The sequence below is a fragment of the Eublepharis macularius genome, chromosome 11, assembly GCF_028583425.1.
Source record: "Eublepharis macularius isolate TG4126 chromosome 11, MPM_Emac_v1.0, whole genome shotgun sequence".
Taxonomy (NCBI): Eukaryota; Metazoa; Chordata; class Lepidosauria; order Squamata; family Eublepharidae; genus Eublepharis; species Eublepharis macularius.
In genome coordinates this window covers 63,503,491-63,525,837 of record NC_072800.1, presented here as the reverse complement: position 1 = coordinate 63,525,837, position 22,347 = coordinate 63,503,491, and the positions used below count along the sequence as shown (strand labels likewise).

Below are 22,347 nucleotides of genomic sequence, written 5' to 3'. Positions count from 1 at the left end.
GGGTTTCTGCCTATCCATAGCCCTATGAAGAACTCTGCATAAAGGATTTAGAAAAATCTCATTCTGATGCTTGTTCAGTTTATCATTTTTAAAATATGTTTAATCTGACAGAGTTTGGATCCGGTGTTGCATTTCTGTGGATGGAATGCTGCTTTGGGTGACATTTTGTGTTGCTGCAGTGTGAGTGGGTGAAAAAAATCACATTCTTCTGGTAGAATTATGTTTGAGGAAATGTTCTGGTGGATCCCAGACACAGATACCGTACAGGGTAGAATTAAACAATATACACTGGCAATCACTGACTCATTAAACAAACATTTGTGTGATTGCCATCTCTGAATATGTTTAAAGGAGCATTTATGGCACCAGTTTCAAGATCCTTAGGATGAGCTGACCTACTGAAATCTGGGAAGCAATATGTGCAATTTATGGAAATTTGAATCTATAGAACCCATCTTCATCACTATGTAAAGGTGTGCACAAGGCTATTGCCTTATTATACTTGTATTGTCACTTATACACCCAGGGCATGTCACCTTTGTTTTTCAATAAACAAATTATCTTCACGCTGCCGTTACCACATCTCCACGTTTCTGTCAATCTCATGGTTAAGCTGCTTTTGCTTTAAAAAGGTTTTTTCTATCAAACTTAGACCCGTAGTAGGCCAAACTCAAGGTTCTTCAGAATTATGACTCAATTTATTCAAGTTTCAGAGATCATGTTTAGCCTTTGTATCTAAGTAGATAGGAAAAGAAGTAGGAAAAAGTAAAAGAAGATAATAGGAAGTGTAGATTTTGAAGCAAATGGAAGGAAATTTATTCATACAGAATGGGGACAATAGTACTAGCATCATATTTGGATATTGGATTAAACATAGACTGTATACACACATAATTGGATGTTGCATTATTGTTGTGCTGCAGCAGTCATTTGTAACTGAATTTTTCTGGTTGCTCTTGTGCAGCAATAGCGCAATATTGAGCAATATTTTGGATGAAGTCTTTTTATCGCTGAAAACATTGAACTCAGCAATAGCGTATCATTTATGTTAAAGCAAATTAATCGTGGTAAAACTTAGTGCCATTTAAGCAGTAGGCATACGTTTGAAAATAAGTTGTGTATGTTTACAGTTTGCATAAGAATTAGCATTATCAAATTTCCTAGGTTGTTTTACATGAATTACTATACTACACATTTTGAGTGAGAAAAACCTTGTGTGAGAAAACATTTCATCTTTTCCAAAAGGAGAAAGCATTTTACAAAGGGCCTTTTTCAGCTCTTCCAAATTTCCTGTTTGAAAAAATTGAAGCAAACATCTTTGTAGAACTACTTTTCCTCCATTTTTTCAAGTTTTTTATGAGTTACATCTCTAGAACACCCCAATATTTACCCCTTTTTTTGGTAGAAAAGTGGGGGTAAGCTCTTCAGAAAAAGGGGAGTTTCCCCTTTTGAATCTTCACATCTTTGAGAAACAAAGTATTATGTCTTTTGAAATGAGTTTTTTTTTTAATCTTGACTTTTGGGTGAAAGGTATTTGCTTTTTTTGGATAACTAACTGTTTAGGTAAAGTAAGGCTCCATAAGTCAGAAGTCAGTATATAACATACACACAAGGCACCATCTACAAATGTTGGTCAGTCTCCATCTCTATAAGAAGCATGTGACAATATGGTTACAGGATTTCATTTTGTAGAGTGATAGTATTAAACTACCTGTCAAAGAATTTGACCTCATGCCTGCTGAGTAGACACTAATAATTCTCGTTAAGATGCCATACAAAAATGACATGATATGAAAACTTGATTCTAAAGATAAAATGTGGTACTTACTCCTTTCAGAAATGATATAGAATTGTATTATTTATTTATTTATTACTAGATTTTTTTTACCTCTCCCTCAGATGAGGCCCAAAGCAGTTTACAACATAAAATACAACAATAAATCTTATATATTAAAACTAAAGACATACAATTGAGGGGTCCTACAAGAATGAAAGCAATAGTAAAAAAACAAGCAAAAAACAGAGATTCCATGATACATTGTGATAAGTTAAAGGCCTGTTGAAACCAGGTAGCAGAGATTTCACAATATATTATGGCAAGTTAAAGTCCTGTTGAAACAGTTCTACCTTGTATGCCCTGCGGAACCTAGATTAGTTCTGCAGGGCACATGTATTGTTAGACAGGGTATTCCACCAGGTTGGGGTCATCACAGAGAAAGTCCTTGATCTGGTGGAGAGAGTCAAGCCACTCAAGGACTAGGCACCACCAGTAAGCTTCAAGATGAAGAACATAAAATTTTATGTGAGATTATATCATGAGAGAGCCGGTCCTTCAGGTATGATGGTCCCAGACCATATAGGGCTTTAAAGGTTAAAATCGGCATCTTGAATTTGATCCAGAAACCAATTGGAAGCAGTGTAGCTGCTATAAAATAGGCTGCTTATGGGCAGACTATGATGAATTGGTCAGAAACCTGCGGTTTCTGAACTGTCTTCAAGGGCAGCCCTGCATAGAGTGAATTACGGTTGTCTAACCTGTAGGTGACCATGGTGTGAATCACTATGGCCAGATCTGATCAAGACAGGTAGGGGGCCAGGTGGCAAGCCTGGCAAAGATAGTAGAATGCCAACCTTGCCACTGTAGACACCTGCTTATCCAAAGATAGCGAGGTATCCAACCAAAACCCCAGGCTCTTCACAGACTCCACCAAAGATAAGTGGACCCCCATCAAGAGTCAGTAGCTGCACCTCCTCCAGAGGCTCGGTCCTCCCAAATCACATAATTTCCATCTTAGATGGATTCAGTTTCAGCCAGCTCTGTCTTAACCATCCGACCATGGCATCCAGGCACTGGGCCAGGTCAAAGAAAGCTAGCTGCCTTAGGCTGCTTATTCAGCATGAGAAAGACCTGGGTATCATCAACATATTGGTGGCACTCAATGCTGTACTTCCTGATGAGTTCTACCAGAAGCGCATATAAATAAACAACATTGGGGAAAAGATCGCACCGTGCAGAACACCATGCACCAGTGACCTCTTGGAGGACCTTTTGTCTCCAGTGGCAGCGGTCTGAAAGCTTTCCTGGAGGAATGAGGGAAAACCATGCCAAGATAGTACCTTGAACCCCCAGCAAGACCAGGCAGTTGACCAAGATCAATGATCAGCTGTGTCAAAAGTTGCTGATAGATCTAAGAATCAGCAGTGCTGAATCGCTTCTATCTAATTGAAGGCGAACGTCTTCAACGAAGCCTACAAGCCAGAATGGAAAGAGTCAAGTGCAGAAGTCTCATCCAGGAAGGCCTGGAGCTACTCAGCAACTGCTCTCTCAACTACTTTCCCCAAGAATGGCAAATTAGATATTGGGCAGTAATCTGCGAGGTCCTTTTTATCTAAAGAGGGTTTTTTATTGTCTAGTATTTTGCTTTTTAAGTCCATGAAGTGGTGCCCCCTTATATTCTCTACAATACAATGTGCAGCTCTTCAGATGGTTTTTCAAATCCACTGGTGTGCTCCCAAGAGAATGCCAGGCATGTATTATATATCTGAAGTGTGAGAAGCTGGCAAATATGTATGGCACATACCTTACATGAGTTGGAATGGAATCCTTTTAAACTGGGTAAATGTATTTCAGAGTGATGAGTCTAAGTAAATTGGATACATCCATTGAGGTGAATAATTAGGTGTGATCTCCATCTGTCCTCCTTTGGCTTCTGTGAGGAAGATTTCTAATGAAATCTAGACATGCTAAGTCCAGCTCTCTGTGGAACTCTTCTGCTAGCATATTTCTTCATTTTTGTTGATTTCCTTTTGCAATATCAGATGTATTAAAGTTCTGCTTTTAATTTTTACAGTCAACTTTCAGGCTTTGATCATCAGCATAGCTGTTGTAGCAGGCCTCCTTCTCCTTACGATAGTAGGCTGTTGCTGTTACTGCTGCTGCTGTAGAGGTCGTCATAGGGGGTAAACCTTTTTTTTTAGTATCTCTGCTTGATTTTTGATGACTTTGTCCCTTCTAATGTATAATAAAGATGTCCTCGAAATTAAGGTTGCAAGTAAAATAAAGTTGTTCCAGAAAGCACTGACAAGTTACGTTGCCCCACTTAAGTTTTTGAAAACACGTTCATGAAAATGACATGTTTACATTGCTAAGAGGAATTGCATTAGAATAGTATAATTATGTTTCAAATATTTAGGCAAAATGTGGCCTTAGTTTCTGTGAGCAAAAGTGTACAACTATGTTTGAGGCCCCACATGTGCCAGGACTTCTGTTACTGTCACTTGAACATAACTGTGACCACTTGTCATTGAGCCACTGTGTGCTGGCTTGAATTAGGGCTGCATTTACATTGTTAATTACTACTACAAGAAAATAATCACTAATACACTGAAATACCTGCCTCAAGCATGTAACAGTTCCTTCTGGCTTATTAGTTTGCCCATACCTCTTTTCAGTCTTCTCTGGGACAAAATGTTTACTGAATATTTGTATTGTACTTTAAAATATTTGTTAGCTTCAATTTTTTACTGAAACAGGATTACAAATGCACATGATCAGTCATGATAATATAGACTGGTTAGAACATGACCTGGGTTTAAAGGGAGGCACAACATTTATCCCTTTTAAAACCTTCCACTGCCAAATCTTTCAGCAATTTTGTTTTAACTAGAGCAACTGCTGTTGTTCTGTATCAAATTAATTATACTAATGTGAAATAGTCCAAGAGAATTGGTTTTCACTGTAATTGTTACTCATGAACTAATTATGTCAGAAATTTCACAGAGGTGCATTTTAAGAATATTAATGTCATTTATGAACAGTTCATAAGGGTATACAATCTAGGGTGGTTAGCATGAACTTTGAACGCTGTTTAGTTAACAGATCCTTCCAGTTCAATCTGTGATTCAGTCTTCTGTTTATCAGATGAATATTCTCCAGTTGTATTATGGCTTTTTAAAATCATTTGTGATGAGAAGGTACATGCTACTGTAAAAGTATGCAAGGAAAGATGGAGAGTCTCCTTGGCTACATGGTTAATTTTAGAATTGTTGCTTCCACATAATTGTTTGGGAGCACTTTTATAAGAATAGTTTTCATACAGATCTTGTCACCAGGTGGTAGTAAAATCAACAGTGCAGCAGAATAAAGTTAGTATAATAGTTAGTCTTAATGAATTTGTACACTAGTTGCAGGAATTGTCTGCTATGTTGAAGCCACGAAATAGCTGTTAATAATTTTAATGTTTAATGTAATTATTTTATAATATTTTTTATGATTTTATCATGGTAACTTTGCTTAATGTAGTCAAAAGCGATTTAGAATGTATATATGCTAACTCTGCAGAGACTTGCTTGAGGCAGCTCATAATTTTCTCTGAAATGGGAGACAAGCTGGTCTCCCAGTGGTCTATTATGTGATAGCTGTAACTTGTAAGCACTGGTTAATGTTTAGTTAGCATTGGCTGTGTGCTAGTTTCTGAGAAGGGCATAGAAGAGGCGAAGTTCCTAACAAGAAAGTACACAGATTGTGTGAATTCACTGTTGGTTTCCTTGCCCTATTCTGTTGTTCACAGGAAGTATGTAGTATATGAAATATTTGGTTGCATAAAGGTTCCTTGTATACAGGTGGAGGTGTGTCCCCTTCATTTGAATCAATAGGACAGTTGTTTGACAATAGTCCCATGGAATTGTAGCTTGCTTTGCAGAAGAGTTACTCAGCACTGCCTTCACTAAACTCTCAGCCAGGGTGTTGAAAGAAATGAATGTGATAAATATCCCACCTTTGACCTTTAAGTAAATCTCTGGTATCTGATTCCAGCCATGAAATTCCCAGAAGGCAAAGTGATTTGGTCTTCCTTGAGAGATGTGTACAGATTCAATTAACCTTGCAATGCACATATTTTTTCTGTTTTTTTAGAATGATACTGAAATCCTGCTAGGATGGATTTCACATGAGATACCTGGCCCTTCCTACCCCCAGATTGCTCTTTGTATTAAAACCCAGTCTGTGGGACTTTGATGAGCAGCCTGTGCTTTAGGATGTATGCTGACAGTCTTTTTTTCTGCAGATGCTGGGGCGGGGAGGGGTCAGCTACATCGGTATGCAATACTGTGATTCTAGCATTCAGGGGGCATTGAGAAAACAATGTTTTTTATTTTAATTTACTTCATTTATAACCCTCCTTTGCAACTGAGACTCAAGGCAGATTACAAAACATAAAAAACAATTCAATCAGACCATTTAAGGTATCTAGTGAAAAATGATAAAATGACAGCACCTCTTAAATTAGTCCCCCCTCCCCCTTTTCCAGTTTTTCTAGTAGTTTAGCATACAAAAGGGTTGTGGAAGTGGGCACCCATTGGCGTGTAAAAACAAAACCCTGTTCATTCTCTCTACAGCATCAGTGAAATAGGGAGGAACATTTTTTTTACTTCAGGATTAAATGGAATAAATCATCAGAAAAAATCCAAAGAATAGAGAGTAATCATGAAGAGCTGGGGGAGTCCCTTGATTCCTACTGTTTTATGGATAAATGATAAGTGAAAATATTAAGCTTATTGGTTCCTGATATTTTAAAATTCCAAAATGTGGCCATATTTAGTATCAAAATAGAGAATTGTGCTCTTCAGCAATTAAATGAAAATACATCCAATAATTCATGAATGTGGTGTTTGGGTTAAGCTGTAGTGGTTATTAAAGTGTTTGCTCGCCTCTTTTCACAGATACTGCTTTCCATTTCTTTTTAAACCTGCACAGCAAATGTGAGTAACTAATTAAATATTTGAGTCTACACATGTAGGCCGCTTTGACCTATACCACAATCTGCCAGCCAGCTTCCATCTAGTTATAGCCGGGCAATGTCATCCACAGAATTTACTGGCCAGGTGTCTAAAGCGTGTTGGAAGGCAGGCTCTTGCAAGTCTCTGTTGTCAAGGAGGGGGTGTTTAATTTAAGTAAATGCCACAGGTGCTCTGGTGTAAAGCTTTACTTGTTGTAGAGGTTCTGCATATGTCACACTTAATCTCACTGAGTGAAACAAATTAGAGAACTCCCCTTGCTGTTTGCAAGTGAGTGTAAAGTTCAGTTTTGCTGGTTTAGTGCCGTAGCTCAACTTACAAGGGATTTCAGTAATGTGTGCTTTGTGCTCTTGGAGTCTGTTCTGAAGTGGCCTTGGCATGTTTGCACTCAAGGTAGGATCTGTGAGAATAAATAAGCACTTGAAATCTGTAGCATATGCTGGAGACATCGAATGCACACTTTGTCTGCCACAGGCAGTATCATTATTGACACTTTCTTTTTTTAAAAGACCCCATATAAACTTTGTGAGGCTATCATTTCTTTGCTCAGAGCCTTCAGATTCACATGGCTGAAAACATTATGAAAGGTCATTGTATTATCCTTGGAGGCTTCATACAGTTGAACTGCGTACCTGTATAGCCAAGCCATGTTCTTGATGTCTTCTTTCTCAGAAGTGCATCTTGCAAGTTTTGACTATTAGCATCATGTATGGAAATTTTTAATTTGGATTCTCTTTTGGGATACAGCTTTGAGATGGATAAATGTCTTTCAGTGACCTTCGGATAATGAGACCACAGAATATATGAGTGTCAGCTTGCTATTGTGCTGACAGAACATGCACACCTTAGCTATCCAAAATGCAAATCTGCACTCAACAAAAATGAAGCAGCTGTACATTTCCAGAGTGAATATACTTAACTTGTACATATTAATCTAACTTTGAAATCCTTGCAAAATATATTTATTTATTTAGGGCATTTCTTATCCTCCCCCCAATATTGATACAATTTAAAAGAACCAAATAAAATCTAAATAAACTGAAAAATTACACCAAATAGCCAGCAGTGGTCTGGGGTCCACTGGAGTGGTCTATTAGGACCACAGGTTATAAGCCCCCAGACCAAGAGCCCTTTAGCTCTTACCTTGGGTCCAGAGGCTCATGCCTCTGGCTGTATTCCTGCAATAAAAGAGAAGCAAAACCTCAGGCTTGATTGTAAACAGTTGGCAGCCATCTTTTCATAACTCTCCCATATTGCCCCAGCTAGGTGTTCATGATTTAAGGCATAACAAGGGTAACATAGCTAAAAGGAAATAACAACAGGTTGAGAGGAAAGTGCAGTTATAATAGGTAATCTGCCTATCCCACCAAATCCTTCTACAGATGAAGCAGACTTTCAAAATGACTGCTAAAGACCACTTCACCACAGTTTATCATTAAGAGGTTAGTATGTTGCAGACCTGTTTATGAACACACGTATTTTACAAGGAAAGAGGACTAGCTGTAGCTCTCTACTGAGTGTACCATTTGGTGGCAGAACGTTATGTTTTTTTTTTAAGTACAGATCTCTGAAGAAGAGCTTTAATAATAATAATAACAACAACAACAACAACATTCGATTTATATACCGCCCTTCAGGACAACTTAATGCCCACTCAGAGTGGTTTACAAAGTGTTATTATTACCCCACAACAATCACCCTATGAGGTGGGTGGGGCTGAGAGAGCTCCAGAGAACTGTGACTCGCCCAAGGTCACCCAGCTGGCTTCGTGGAGGAGTGGGGAATCAAACCCGGCTCTCCAGATTAAAGTCCCGTGCTCTTAACCGCTACACCAAACTTGCTCTCCAAGCTGGAAAACCATCAGCTGACTTCTAGATAATTCCATCTGTTATTTTTACACTGTCTGTGGGCTAGTCCTTCTTTTCTGGAACATCCATTGCATGCCATGTCCACTGGGTGTCAGTGTACTCTTCTTGAAATGCTTGTGTTAGAGCATGTGCCTGTTACTTGCTCTTGTTTCAGCTAGGTTGGTTTGACAGGTCAATTATGATACGGTTGGATTACAGGCCAGGAAGAAGAGGCCTCTTTCTCTGACCCTTATGCTTTGCTGTCTCCCATACCTGAATTCAAACAGGGAATCGATATCCTACTATGCTAGTCAGTAGACAAATGGGTCCCAGTCCTGTAAATCCCATACTATAACACCCCAGGTCATTTTTCTGCTTTATGCTGAATTGTCAGACTACTAGTTATCTTAATTGTCTGGACTGCTGGCAGTGGGGCCATTAGGCAGCTTTTCCCACCATAAGGGAACAGCCACAGTGTTCAAATACTGTGTTAAGACATTTAAACACCAAGGAGGGAATAGTAGAAAAGGTCCCCTTTCCATACAGAAGGACTTTTAAAAAGACATTCTGCCAAAGCTCTTTTGTGTGGGATATTGTTAATATAAGTGTTGCTACAGCCATAGGAGTGAATCCTGAATTAATAGCATGTGATAGCAGCTTTAAAGATGTCTTGCATATATGTAAGTAGAAACTTATGAATAACTTGCAGATAGTTAAAAGATAGATGCTCACCATTTTGCAAGTATATGTCAGTAAAAAATTGAAATGGAAACTTAGTTATTGGGAGACATCCTAGGATTTTTTTTAAAGTCTGAAAGCCCTCATCAAAGATAATTAGTTTTTGTGTGACAAAAAATGTTCTTTCCTCTTTCTTAGGAGACTAGAGGAAGAAGAAAGATTTATCAGAGAGCGTGAAGAAAAACATCTGCAGTCGCTTCAGCGGTATGTTTGTGTAAGATTAAATTTGCACTAGTGCTCTCAGCGGTTATTAGGAAATGCTAGTACAAATGATGGCTCCCCCAAATGACACTGGGTACAAATCTTGGTACTCTTCAACCCCAGTTTTAGCAAGGCTGTGGGTAGTGATTTGGGGCTTGGGGAGGCAGTCTCTAGGCTTCTGACAAACTGCCCTGCTTTCCAGCCAGTGGAGAGTGAGGGACAGTCGAATGAAATGCTGCTGTGCTGAGGCAGAGCAATCCCTGGAAATGCTGTCTGCAGCTCAAGTGTAGCAAGACATTTTGTGCTGTAGCTGCTGTGTTGTTATCTGCTCCCAAGCTGGCATACTAAAGCAGGCATCCAAGCTTCCTGCACATCTGTACTCTTCCTAATTCTACATTGCACTCTGCCAGAAGGCAGGCAAGCTGTTGTACAATTTTCAAAAAGAGAATAGATACAAAAACAAACTCTAAAATAAGGATCCAGTGAACATCAGTGATCTGTCTGGAGGGTGGACTCCAGCAGCTTCCTTCCACGTCTGGGTTCCTTTGTGATTGGAGCAGGGATAGAATTTGCAACCCCCTGCTAAACAATCCACAGCAGCATGGATGGCAATGAATATCAATAAGAATTACCATGTGTTTAGTTCTAAGTCAATGGATAAATAAAATAGCTAGGCTAAACTATTTTCCCCAGGATTGCACTGGTAGGCCAGCATCGGTGGAATAAAAGCTTTATAGGATAAAGACTTTTGAAGCAGTGTGTTATGTGATAGTTCTTTTATCAGCAAATTTTCCCTGAGATTTTACGTCAAAATAAAGTTTGGTTTGTTGACTGTTTCCTATTAACAGATTAGAAAGACACATTATAGCTGTGAAATTGATAACTCAGTCAGTAAAATGTATGTTACGTTGTGCGTTAAATATAATGGTATAACCAACATAATGGAAATTGAACTTTCTGCCTTTCCTGTTTTAGACAGCATTTTAAAGGCACCCTTATATCTGTACCTTTATCCAAAGAATAAGGTACTTTCTATATTTTGATAACACTAAAGGATCGTTGTTGAACAGAAAATAGTGATGAGTTAAGCAGAGTAAAAAATTTTGCAGTGAAAACATAAGTGTAGCCAAGCTGGATCAGACTAGTGGTCCATTTAGTTCAGCATCCTGTTTCCAGCAGTGGCCAGACAGAGGCCACAAGGAAACTCAGAAGCATGGAAGACAGGTAACTACCCTCACCTGCTGATTGCTTCCCAACTTCTGCATCTGAAGACCCCGTTTTGTTACAATAGCCAATGACAAATCTGTCCTTCATAAATCTGTCGTGTTATCTTTTAAATCTATTACCACATCTCATGGCAGTGAGTTCTACAAGTCAACTGTCCATTGTGTGAAATAGGGCTTCCTTTTGAGTACTTTGGATTTGTTGCTGATCAGTTCTGTATGGCAACCCCAAGTTCTAACATTATGGGTGTATAAGAAAAGTATCCCTCTCCTGTGCCTGACTTTGTATGCCTCTTATCATGTCACCCCTCAGTCATCTTATTTCTAAACTAAAGAGCCCCAGATGCTTTGCCTTTGCTTCATAGGACAGGCGCTCCTGACTTTGACCTCTTGAGCCCTTATCTTTTGACTGCCTGATCTGATGAGATGATTCAAAAGTCTTCTTGTATGACAGTTCAGAAAATCATGGTGGAGAATGGCTTGTTCTTCTCTCCACCTCTCCAGCTGGACCAACCAACAGCCTCCCCTCCAATCTGATTGCTGCTCAGTGTAATCTTTATGGAATAAGTGGTTCAGCAGCAGATCAGCATTAAAGCACGGTGTTTTCTTGTCTTTCTCTTGAGCAACTGCTAGTGAAATAGAAAAATGGCTGGGTGAAACTAAATCCAACCAAGAGTTTATGCTAAATCAATCCAGTGAACCCTGTGAGAACCATGCAAATGTCACTGCCGTGTTCCGAGTCGAGGCATGGATCTCTATCAGTTTAGTTCATGCCCTCCATATAATGCTAAATTTATTGCTGTCTTTGGGCTGTTAAGCAGAAATAGATCTCCCAGCAGTCCTTTCAACTTCAGCTACTAAAATGATCAGTCCTGGAGGTTTCTTTATCGGCAACCTGAAGCTAAAAGAAAAGCTGTCCCATCTTCTGTATAAACTAATATAGCATCTGCCTACTTACTGAAACCTCTGCAGTGTCCCTGTTTTTCCACTTACATATGCTAGAATTCATAAGAAAAATATGGTTATTTTAGTATACCCACTTCATTCACTGGAAATTCACTCAGGTTATACAAGCATCTTTGAAGGAAGGACTGAATCAGATGTTAGTTTCTAAAATATGCTGATGTGAGAATAAATCAAACGTCTGCTTAAAATATAACCTGCAATTTATGGTGCATTAAAATAGCTCCACTGTTGGATCTGTGGACCCCCAGACTTCATTCTGGCCATGGAGATAACTGTGGGTGAGATCCATGTGCTGGTAATATGCCTGTTATTTTTTAGCAGGTATGCCAAAGCATCTGTTTTTTTTCATGTTTAAAAATGCTTTCTTAACAAGTCTTTCAATTTCCTAATATTCATAACCTTTGCAGGAAACATGAAAGAAAAGCGAAGCATGATGAGATACGCAAGAAATATGGTATGTATGTTGAAATGTAATACAAACTCTAATCTTTTCAGCTCAGTTTTTAGTCTAAACAACCTGTTAAAATGTACAGTAATAATTAAAATAAGCTGTTTTGTCATAGAAGTTGTTGCTTGTTGGTGCCCTTGTTGAAATGTCTTTTTCCCAGGTACATGGACAAGGGTGATTTTTGGTGTTCTGGAATGCACAACATGATATACGTGCTCTCTTGCAAGTGTGAAGATGACATTTGGTAGTTAAGGCAGTTCCCCCACCTCTCCAGCCTTTCATATGACAGTGGAAGCTCACCATTTTCCAATGGCTGAGGTCAGATCAGTAAAATAAGCAGGATCTTACTGTGTGTTGTAGATCAACATGACAGACTATGGTTAGGGATTATCATGGTTAGCATTTATAACTGCACTAGATCTAAACGTTAGTTTCAGAAAATAGATTTAATCCTCAGGTTAAGCATATTTCCAGTCTCTAGACTTTAGAGAACAAACTGTTTATTGCATAAAAAATAAACAGAGGAGTCTTGTGTTGCCTGAAAGATGCACAACTTCTTGTTCTAGTTTAAGCTTTGGTGGATTAGTGTCTGTTTTTTCAGACACATGCACATGGTGCACACTATGCAAACATAATGAGGATATGCTACATACAGCTGATAAAGTGGACTTCAGTCTGAATTTATGCTGTAATAAAAGTGTAGATACCACAAGACTCCTGTTTGCAATGATACAAATCACAACATAATAGAATTAAAAAATAGTAACCCCACTTTGGACTAAACACATCAGTGAAGATTAGAATCAAACTTTTTACTTTGCCAGACCCCGTAAGCAAGATACATGGTTATACATATAGTAAAACTCATAATAACTTTGTCTGTTTAAATGTAGATTGGTTTATGAGTCCCAAACACTTAAGCTATGGCTACTTATAGAGACATCTCAGTTATAAGTGGACTGATTATGTGAAGTGTAAGTAATGTGTGAGCCTCCAACACAATTGCCTCCCTTGTGTAGACTTGTACCATTGTTGGGTAATGAAAGCATAGTTTTGCCATTTCCTCCAGAACCTTTGTGAGCGCTTCCAATGTGCAGGCATTTTATAATTTACCACTTTCAAATATAATGGCAAGCTGTGATTTGTGTAGTTGAAAATGAAGGAGAAAATTGAAAAGCACAAAGGAAGGGGGGAAACAACTGAGCCTCTGGCATGCAGAACCAAATCACGGTTTGCTGTTGGTGTGAACCAAGCCTGAAGTACCAACGACCTTAAATAATTGTCCTTTGATCAGGTGAAGCAAACTTTTGATCAGGTGCATACATTCATATTTATTCTGGCTAGAGTTTTCTGGGCACCTAAGAGCTTAGATGTATGTTTTCATGCATGTGGTCAGTGCTCAAGTATCATCATGTTCCAGCTAGTGCTTGGTTCTCAAGTATGTGTTGGTGTTACAGGTTCTTATTTCCATGTGAATGTGTTTGGAGTAGTAGAGTACTATTGGTGTTGTAAATCCTGTAATGATTTATGCTACTGTGTTCCGCCCTGCAAAGCAAAGTCCCTGTACTTCCTTTGCTATAAAGGAAAAAAAGTATAGAAAGTTACTCTGTGCTGTATTGCTAAGTTCTCTTCATACCAGTCAGCTCTTTCTGCGATCTGGTCTGCTGCTTATATTAGACAAAAAAATGGTATATATCTAAGAACTTCTAGTGCTTCTAGTGTCCCTTCCCCACTGGCAGACCTCCTGATGACACCTGGTTTTTTGGCCACTGTGTGACAGAGTATTGGACTGGATGGGCCATTGGCCTGATCCAAACTGGCTTCTCTTATGTTCTTAACTTATTTTAATACTGTGTATTGGGAGAAAGGAAATGTTTTGCCCATGATTCAAAATATGTACCAAGAAAAGTTAAATTCTGTGAGATTCATAAATTATGTTTAATTTGCCGCCCTAATCATCCAGGCTAGCCTGATCTTGTCAAGACTTGGAAGCTAAGCAGGGTTGGTATTTTGATGGGAGATGACCAAGGAAAACTACTATGCGAAGGAAGGCAATGGCAAATCACCTCTGCTCGTCTCTTACCTTGAAAAAGTCAATGGCGCTCTTTATGTTTTACTTCTTATGTTTAAATATGCAAAGAAATGCATATTTGCTTGCTTGGCATAACTCTATTTCACCTAGCTAGGTATCATTAGAAATCTTGCTTAGCCTCTTTTGGTTTCTGAAATTTCACCAGGCAACAGCTCCTTATCTTTGTGCAAGATGAGTGAAAGTGACTGGAGAGACTAAAAAGTGGCCTTTTCTTTTTAATGAAGGCTAGGAGTCTGAGGAAACAAAATTCCACATTCTGTACTTCTGGGCTTAAGTAATGTGACTTGCAGCATGTACACTCATCTGATGATAGATAGACAGGTCTTTCAAAACTTTTAGACTGTAAGCATCTATTTGAGGTCCTTTCTGAAAACTAATGTAAAATAAGTCATGTGCTGCTAATTCTCAGCAAAGTAATGAAATACAAAACCAAAATAAGAATCCCTTGTGCTTTTTCTTGAACAATCTGCCTTTGTTTAATATTAGTCTGGTAAAGACATAATTGCAAACCACATTTAATGATGGTCTAATATGGCTAAAAGCTATGGAGGCACTATACTGTATTGTTCTCCAGTGCCCTGCAGAGAAAGATTCTCTCTTAAATAGACAAGGATGAATGACAGAGTGGCAAATGCTTTGTTAACCTATTGCTAAATTAAGATGATCTCGTCTGAAATGTCAGCCTTGTTTAGATGTAAGGAAATGCCTTCCCCCCCCCACTTCACCCAACAGCTTTTCTGGCTCCATTTAAATGGTAATTACACATTTATAACGCATCGCAGGTGTCGCTCACTCTAGCCTCAGTCCTTTGGGAACTCTGGAAGCAGTAAGGCTTTAATAAATGGGAATACTCTATTTGAATGGGCTCTTTGTTGTAGGGTTTGTCACTTTTTCATATGTTCTTGTATGAATACAGTTTGATTACTCAAATTATGTGTTCACTGCTAAACAAGTTTTAGAGAAGCACTTAGATTATTTTTTGCTGGAGCAAGTTTCAAAGGGAATAGATGTAATTGGTGAGTATTTGCTTCCATTTTATGCTTATGTGAGTAAAACATTGCTGCGTTTCATGTTACATTTTTTTATTAGACCCTAAAAAATCTTCCATGGAACAGGAATGGATAGAAGGGGTTGATAGATTTCCACTGGCTAAAATCTGGCGGGCCACCTTAGTGTCTGGTAGCTGCCTGGTATGTTTCAAAGAGTGTTGGATTAGGTGGGCTTGCATCTGATCCAGCAATGCACTTCTTGCATTCTTAAGCAAGAGAGCATACTCATCTTAACTCAGACAAGTTATGCATACATGGAAAGGTCTACTGACAACTAGCAGTACATTCTGTGTACCCCATGAGACAGTCAGTAGCTTGCATCATGACTCATATCCTTTCCCCACTTTTCAAGCATTATCCTCTGGTTCAGGATTTGCTGTCATATGTTGCAGTCATATTGCCATATGACATAATGTAGTTGATAATTTCCATAATCGTGGAATGGAGTTCCACATCTGGCTTCACATTATGTTCTTTGTGATCCTGAGCAGCAACATCAGTGACCATAACAATTTTTGTATAAATTTGTTCAGTTGCCTTACGATAAACTGAAGAAATTCTCAGAGTGCATGTTGTTAGTCAGTGGTGAAGCAATGTAGTGAAGACTACTGTAATTTAAGTGTATGTGTGTCTTTAAATGCTTAGTGTGCTACAGATGAAGAGAGGGGTGCAAGAGAGGAATGAGAGAGTGAGATGATTGGTTGATGACTGAGTGTGGGCAAGGTGAACTGCAGTTTTTAGTTACTGAGTGGAGAGAAAGGATTCAGTCTGGGCAAAGCAGGCAAACTGTGTGCAGCCTGAGGGTATCTGCTTTTCTGAGTGAAATGTTGATTCTGGTTTAGACAGGCAAACTGTGTGTGCGCCTGAGAGAAAGTCTATGTACGTTGGAGTGAGAGGAGTGATCTATCAGAAGCAGGCAAACTGTGCGCCTGAGAGAGGAAGTTTATAAAGATCTGTGTGACTGCGCCTATCTTTGAAAGCATCAAGCTTAAAATAGTAGTGTGAAACCGATACACTTCTTTTAAAAATGTTTATTTTGGGTTTTTTTTTATCCCAGGGTATCTGTCATTCCTATATATCCCATTCCTATCCTCAGGGCTACATAGTCCCACGAAGTAGCCTGATGTTTGGGCACATTATTAAAAGGGAAATTTAAATTACTTATTTTGGAATATAATTCCTGGTGGCAGCAATCTACCCAGTGGGTGAAAGAAGAAGGTTAAAGGAAAAATCTAACTGAGAAAGAAAGGGGCTTGTAACCACCACTCTATCCTGTTAAGTTTCTGAATTAAGAATCAGATATCCTGGTTCAGCAGCTGCAAGTTGTGCATGCCTCAGATAATTCAGATGAGCATCAAGGGATGTACAGGCACACGTTGCAATCTCTGTGGCTAGTGCTTTGCTTTCAATGAAGTGTCCCTGAAATGGCATTTATCACTAAAGTTGCAATTCTCTCAAGCTAATTGCTTTATGTTAATAGTAACCTAGAATTCATTGTCTCCCTATTGTTAGACTCACAAAAGAGAATTGCTCTCCAATAAGAGACCTCTTTCCATGATATTTCTCTAGAACTTATGGGTTGGATTCTCAGCAAAATCAGTGTTTGTATAAGGCATTTCTGTTAGTGCTACTTTTGCAGGACAAGGGAACTCTAGGAACAACTTTAGGGACAAGTTGGTGGTCTGCTATGGGAGTGGAAATTAGGCAGAAATTGCCCCCTTCCATCAGTGCAAATTTTCTACTGAATCCAATCCTGTCGGTAGAATGATCTGATCTTGGGTTGTTCATGCTGTCCTTCCCATAGATCTGCTACAACCAGTATTATTTGTTTATTTGCTGGAAAATGAAACCCCATGCTCAACCAAACTCCCGATGTTGTAACAACTGCAGAATTTCATGTAGCGCAAACTTGTGTTTTGTGAAAGGAACAGTGATCTTCCCTTATGTCCAGATGAGGGCACATAATAATTGTTACAATTACTGAACGAAGGACAGAGATGGACTCCTAGAAGATCTTATTAAGAATTCTAGTTTATTTGGCCAAACAGTTTGAATCATGCACAATTCATTCTATGGAGGGAGCATTTGAGCTCTGCTGGTCCCGTTATTCATGAGAGGCAAGGGACATTCCGTAGGGCAATGATTCACAGCCACCTAAGCACAGTGCAGAAACCGCCATCACTTCCCAAGTCACAAGAGAGGGTTTGTGATCTGCCAGCTCCCAGAGCTGCATGAATTCCTTTGAATCCAGGCCTGAAGAAAAAGATTAGTTTCTAGGTGAGCACCAGACAAATTCAAATTAAGTTTGAGTCCACTAATTAGTACTGCCCTGAGTTTCAAGGAATGAAAAGCCATCCCCCCACCCCTTTGATGGAATTGCGTCAAGAGTGAATTGGCTGGCCCATGACCTAGATACTTTGGGAAGGCTGTCGCTATCCTCTGTACTATGTGGGTTGCTTTGACTGCTCGGATTATCTGGAGCCATTTGGTTTGCAAGTATCTTTTCTCTTGAAATATTCTCTGCACTGTGTAGTTTTTGGGCCATGGGGATGTAATAGAACTAGATAGCCTCCTGGTCTCTTCCAAAGAGACATTTCTGTACTGTAAATAAGAGTGCCAGTAAAACGTGTACAGACACAGCTGCATTTGTTGACCCAGCAATAGACCCTGGATTGGGTTTACTATTTCATATTTTTCTCTGGTAGTATGGAACATGTTTTCTACATAGCTTTTGTTTATGAATTTGCTGCAGCAGCATTGGCAGATAGTACTTGGTGAGATTTGTGTTGGCCTGTGTACTGAAGCATAGCCCAGATGATTTGGCATGATTGTGTAATGTATAGGAGCAGCTGGCACACACAGGAATTTCCCGTATGAACCCAGTCCTGTACCACCTCTGGGGCTTATATCTACAAGACACTGCCAGAGACTGTGTGCACTTGGGAAGGTATACGTTCTTAAGCACATCCATATTGGACTTCAAAGATACCAAAGTGATGCTTTTGTCAGCTTTTATTGAGAAACATTAGTAAATTAAATAAGGGATGTTTACTGAGTGGTAAACATTCCCTAGCTGTACTATGTAGTGATGTAATTTCAAATGATTATAGTAACGGCAAGAAATCTTTTCCCAGTTCTGGGTGTATTTGGGCAATGCTGCATTTGCCATAAATTGTACAGACTAGCATTTATTTGTGCATCTGATTTCTAGATCCACATTTACTACCTGGCTCTGAGCGTACTGTTGCAATTTACTTCTTGCTGTATCTTGCCTTTTTAAAGTACTGTCTTTTAAAAAACTTGCATAAACGTTGCTTGTCCTTGGTGCGATAAATATTCTGGCATAGTATAACCACCCTCATGATGGCACCTGCTGTGATTGCTATTTGATTATATACCATCACATTCTTCAGATACATTATATACTATTGTTATTCTGCTTATCCTGTGATGCCACACATTGTTTTATCATGTAGTTACTATATGATGATAACAGGTTTGATCCTGTGGGTCATTAGTGGAAGGCAGACATTTCTGACCCTGAGAAAGTTCCTTCTCTATGGAGTAATAGCTGCACATGTTGGGAGAATGCAGTGGGGTGGGGGAAGGAGGTGAAATAGCTCACTCTTGCTTCTTGGGTGAGTGGGCTTGGATAGAGGAAGAGAGAGATGGGAGCAATTTCAAATCCCCCCCCCCCCAACATCCTCCGGACCTGCATGGCAGTTAGTCCCTGTGGGACCTGCAACTTCAGCAGTCAATTTTGCTGGGGTCAGAATTGGCTGCTGTGAGGAAATCCAGGAAGATAAGGGGTTCTTGCACAAACCGCACATGTTCTTTGTACCAGATCCAACCTGTCATTTGCTCATCTCATTTCATGTTGGAATACACAGGATGACTTTTCCTCAGTGTCCAAGGGTGTGTGGTACCTCATTGTCTTGGTTTCTTGGAGAGAAACTACACGATACATGTGGGTGCATGTCAGGTCCTGCAAGGTTCCCTGGGAAGTGTAGTTTTATAAAAATCAGCTGCTCAGTGTTGAAAGCACCAAGGGAATATTCCCTTTTCTTTTTGTAGAGAGCCCTGTAGAAGTGAAATTATCTGAGCTTTGTCAATTTCACTTAGCTAGGGGTAAAATTGACTGGCCCCCTCTATTTAGCTAGGAGGTAAAATTGATGAGGACGGTCAATTTCACTTGCAAGGGCTGTCTGCAAAAAGAATAAAAAGGGGACCTCCGTGCTTTCAAACCAGTGATTTATTGATCCTGCAACTGACTTTACATTAAAAAAAAAAAGAGGGGAGGAGATGAGGATGAGAAGGAAGAAAGGAGGAGAGAAGGAAAAGCTGGATAGACAATCACAAAGTAGTAAGAATCTCAGTGGGAGGGATCTTCTCTCTCTCTTGCAAAAAGCCTCGACTTTTTTCCCGCCTCCTGTTCCCATCCCCCCCCCAAGTTCTCAGGGGAAAACCCAAGCCAGGTAGCTTTTTGAAAGAGAGATTCCCCAGCAGAGAATCTCATCAAACAGCTGTTCTTTGTAAGACTACCCCTCCCAGGGAACCTTGTGGGACCTGACACATGACGAACATGTGCAAAGCATCTCGTAGTTTGGCTTTTAGTGGATGGTGACAGATATGTGCTTTAGTTTAAACTAAATGGTAGCTGGAATTAATTGTTGACTGCATTTGGCCTTTGTCATTTATATTTAAGGGTGTTTATCCACATTTAATAAGGGGTCTCTGAATCCAGCTGTCTCTCACCAAGACTGGGAGTGTTGTCAATGAACAACTTTCTTGCCAACCTCTAGTCTGGATGCTGTTGATCATATTTCACAGTGACAATGTTGTGATAATGCAAATGAAGGGCCTACAGTAATGAACCCTGTACAATGGCATGCATCACTGATTGCCTTTGCTGGTGTATTCTGGTGAACCTCAGCACAATTTGGTAATGGGTGTTGGGTATATAGAAGTGATGGGGTTTGTGATGTGCTGTAGTAGTAGTAACAACTGCTTAGGACGGGACGTTCCTGTGTATTGATTCCCTGGTTGTTAATAGCTGAGATCTTGAGTCACCAAGTTGGTGTTTTCTGGAATCTAATATTGTCCTGTGCTTTTCTCCCCATAGGTCTTCTCCAGGATTCTGACCATCCATACAGCAGATATGAGAACGAATGAAAATGGACTGTGCATTGCTTTTTTAAAGGAGTAGGAAGTTTAAAGATAATTCTTTGGTTCAGTTTTTAGATACCAAATGTGTTCATAAATGTGTGGTGGAACATCATATTCTTTTTCCTTCTCACACAGGAAACATTTTTCCTTCTCTAAATCTTTAATGGAATGAGAATTGAGAGACTGAAATAAAAATCATGTAATTTTCTTCTAACGTAACAGTTACAAAATTCAGATTATGTCTTATTTTCCATATTGCTAAATAAAAAAACCTTGTCAAATATATGTTGAATAATTGTTTGCAAGTGTTTAAGAGTACAGACATCTATGGTTCCAAGTGATGACAATTACAGCCTTCACCTTCATGACTGTTAACAGAACGTTAGGGGTATAAGTGAACAATAATAACAGTGTGCACTTGTCGCTTTGGCTTCAGCAACTTCTGTGCGGATGCAAGAACTAATAGATACCTGTGCTGCTGTTCTAGCTGGTATGTTCCTGCACCACCCAAGCCTTCTAAATGAGGTCATTTAAGGGCTGTAAAAATGTCATTCTGCTGTTATTGTCCCTTCTTCCCAATATCTCCTTTCCTAGCACACCCTGCTTCCCTCATGTCTTGCTTAATCTCAGTGGAGTTTTAGCCAATGAAACCTGTGCTTTCCAGGGAAATGAGCAGAAGGAAGCATAAAGAGCCTGTAAATGTTGAGGGATCCAGATTGTGATTATAGTGGCTTGGATCCAGTACCCATTTCTGCTGAAAGGAAGGGCCAGAGCAGAAGAATAGGCAAAAATCGCCAACCCCTTCTTTTTGTCTAACCCTTTTATTGGTACAAAATGATAGGTGATAGACAAGTCGTATTTAATCTGCAATGTGTGTGTTCTAATTGGTTTGTAACCACTAAGAGAACCTTTAATGTAACTTCATAAGACAAGCTTTTAACATGTTTGAAAAAGGTAATCACATTAGGCTTGTTTTTACATGAACACCAACTCCCAAATGCACTGTAAAATGTTTTCAAGTTTGTCTGCAATTGTGAATTCTGTCTCTCTTTTTAAAAGGCAGGAAAGATTCTAGATGGTAATAAATCAACTTGTTAGCTCTGTAAATATGCCTTGGAGGCAGGCGGTATTTTGCCTTCCTTGATTGCTTGATTGTCTTCCCAAAACTGTATAAAAACTTCTTTCTTGCTGTCAAATACCTGTTGCTGTTCGTTCCCTGAACACATCCTCAATCCAGCTATTAAATGTTTTACTAATAATACACAAAGTATGTGTTTGGGTTTTTAATGGATTTTTAGTGTTGTGTTACAGCACAGATTTCAGTGTGTGCCTTACCTCGATGAATCATTTTATAAAAACTATTTTGTGACTCTTCAGCACCTTGCATTAGAACTACATTAAATGTTGTCTTTTTCTCTTCTTGTTTATGCAGTACTTACTATGCATAAATATGATGGCAAGTGACAAATATTTCACTTCAACACTTTGATTTTATACTTAACTTGATTCTGGATTTCCATGATGAGTTTGCATACAAGCTTGAGCACTTTACTGAAATTTTTTAAAACAAGAATACAAATGTTAAACTTTTGGTTTATTTTTCAACCTTTAATAGTACCTTTGGCATCGCCATAAGTCAGCTACGACTTGATGGCACTCTCCACCACCAATAGTACCTTTATTTCATCTCTTTTTTTAAAAAAATTGTATTATCTTTGAGATTTCTCATAATCTTTCATATTTAACAAATACTGTAGAAAGATCTGGAATGTCAATATGCTGACAACACGTGACTGCATCTCTTCCTTGAATCCCAGAGATG

General features: G+C 39.1%; 1 protein-coding gene across 2 annotated transcripts in view; it reads left to right on the top strand.

Moving 5' to 3' along the window:
• Nucleotides 1-21,792, top strand: part of LOC129337238 (pituitary tumor-transforming gene 1 protein-interacting protein-like) — a 30,978-nt gene extending 9,186 nt beyond the window's left edge. Inside the window, exons 4-8 of one of the 2 annotated variants that reach the window (XM_054990788.1) lie at nucleotides 3,852-3,960; nucleotides 6,721-6,759; nucleotides 9,519-9,584; nucleotides 12,178-12,224; nucleotides 20,482-21,792. In XM_054990788.1, coding sequence (XP_054846763.1) covers nucleotides 3,852-3,960; nucleotides 6,721-6,759; nucleotides 9,519-9,584; nucleotides 12,178-12,224; nucleotides 20,482-20,531 — 311 coding nt within the window. In that variant the 3' untranslated portion in view covers nucleotides 20,532-21,792. The remainder of the gene's footprint in view (nucleotides 1-3,851; nucleotides 3,961-6,720; nucleotides 6,760-9,518; nucleotides 9,585-12,177; nucleotides 12,225-20,481) is intronic. The other variant, XM_054990789.1, reaches the window with a different exon arrangement.
• Nucleotides 21,793-22,347: the final 555 nt, after the last annotated feature.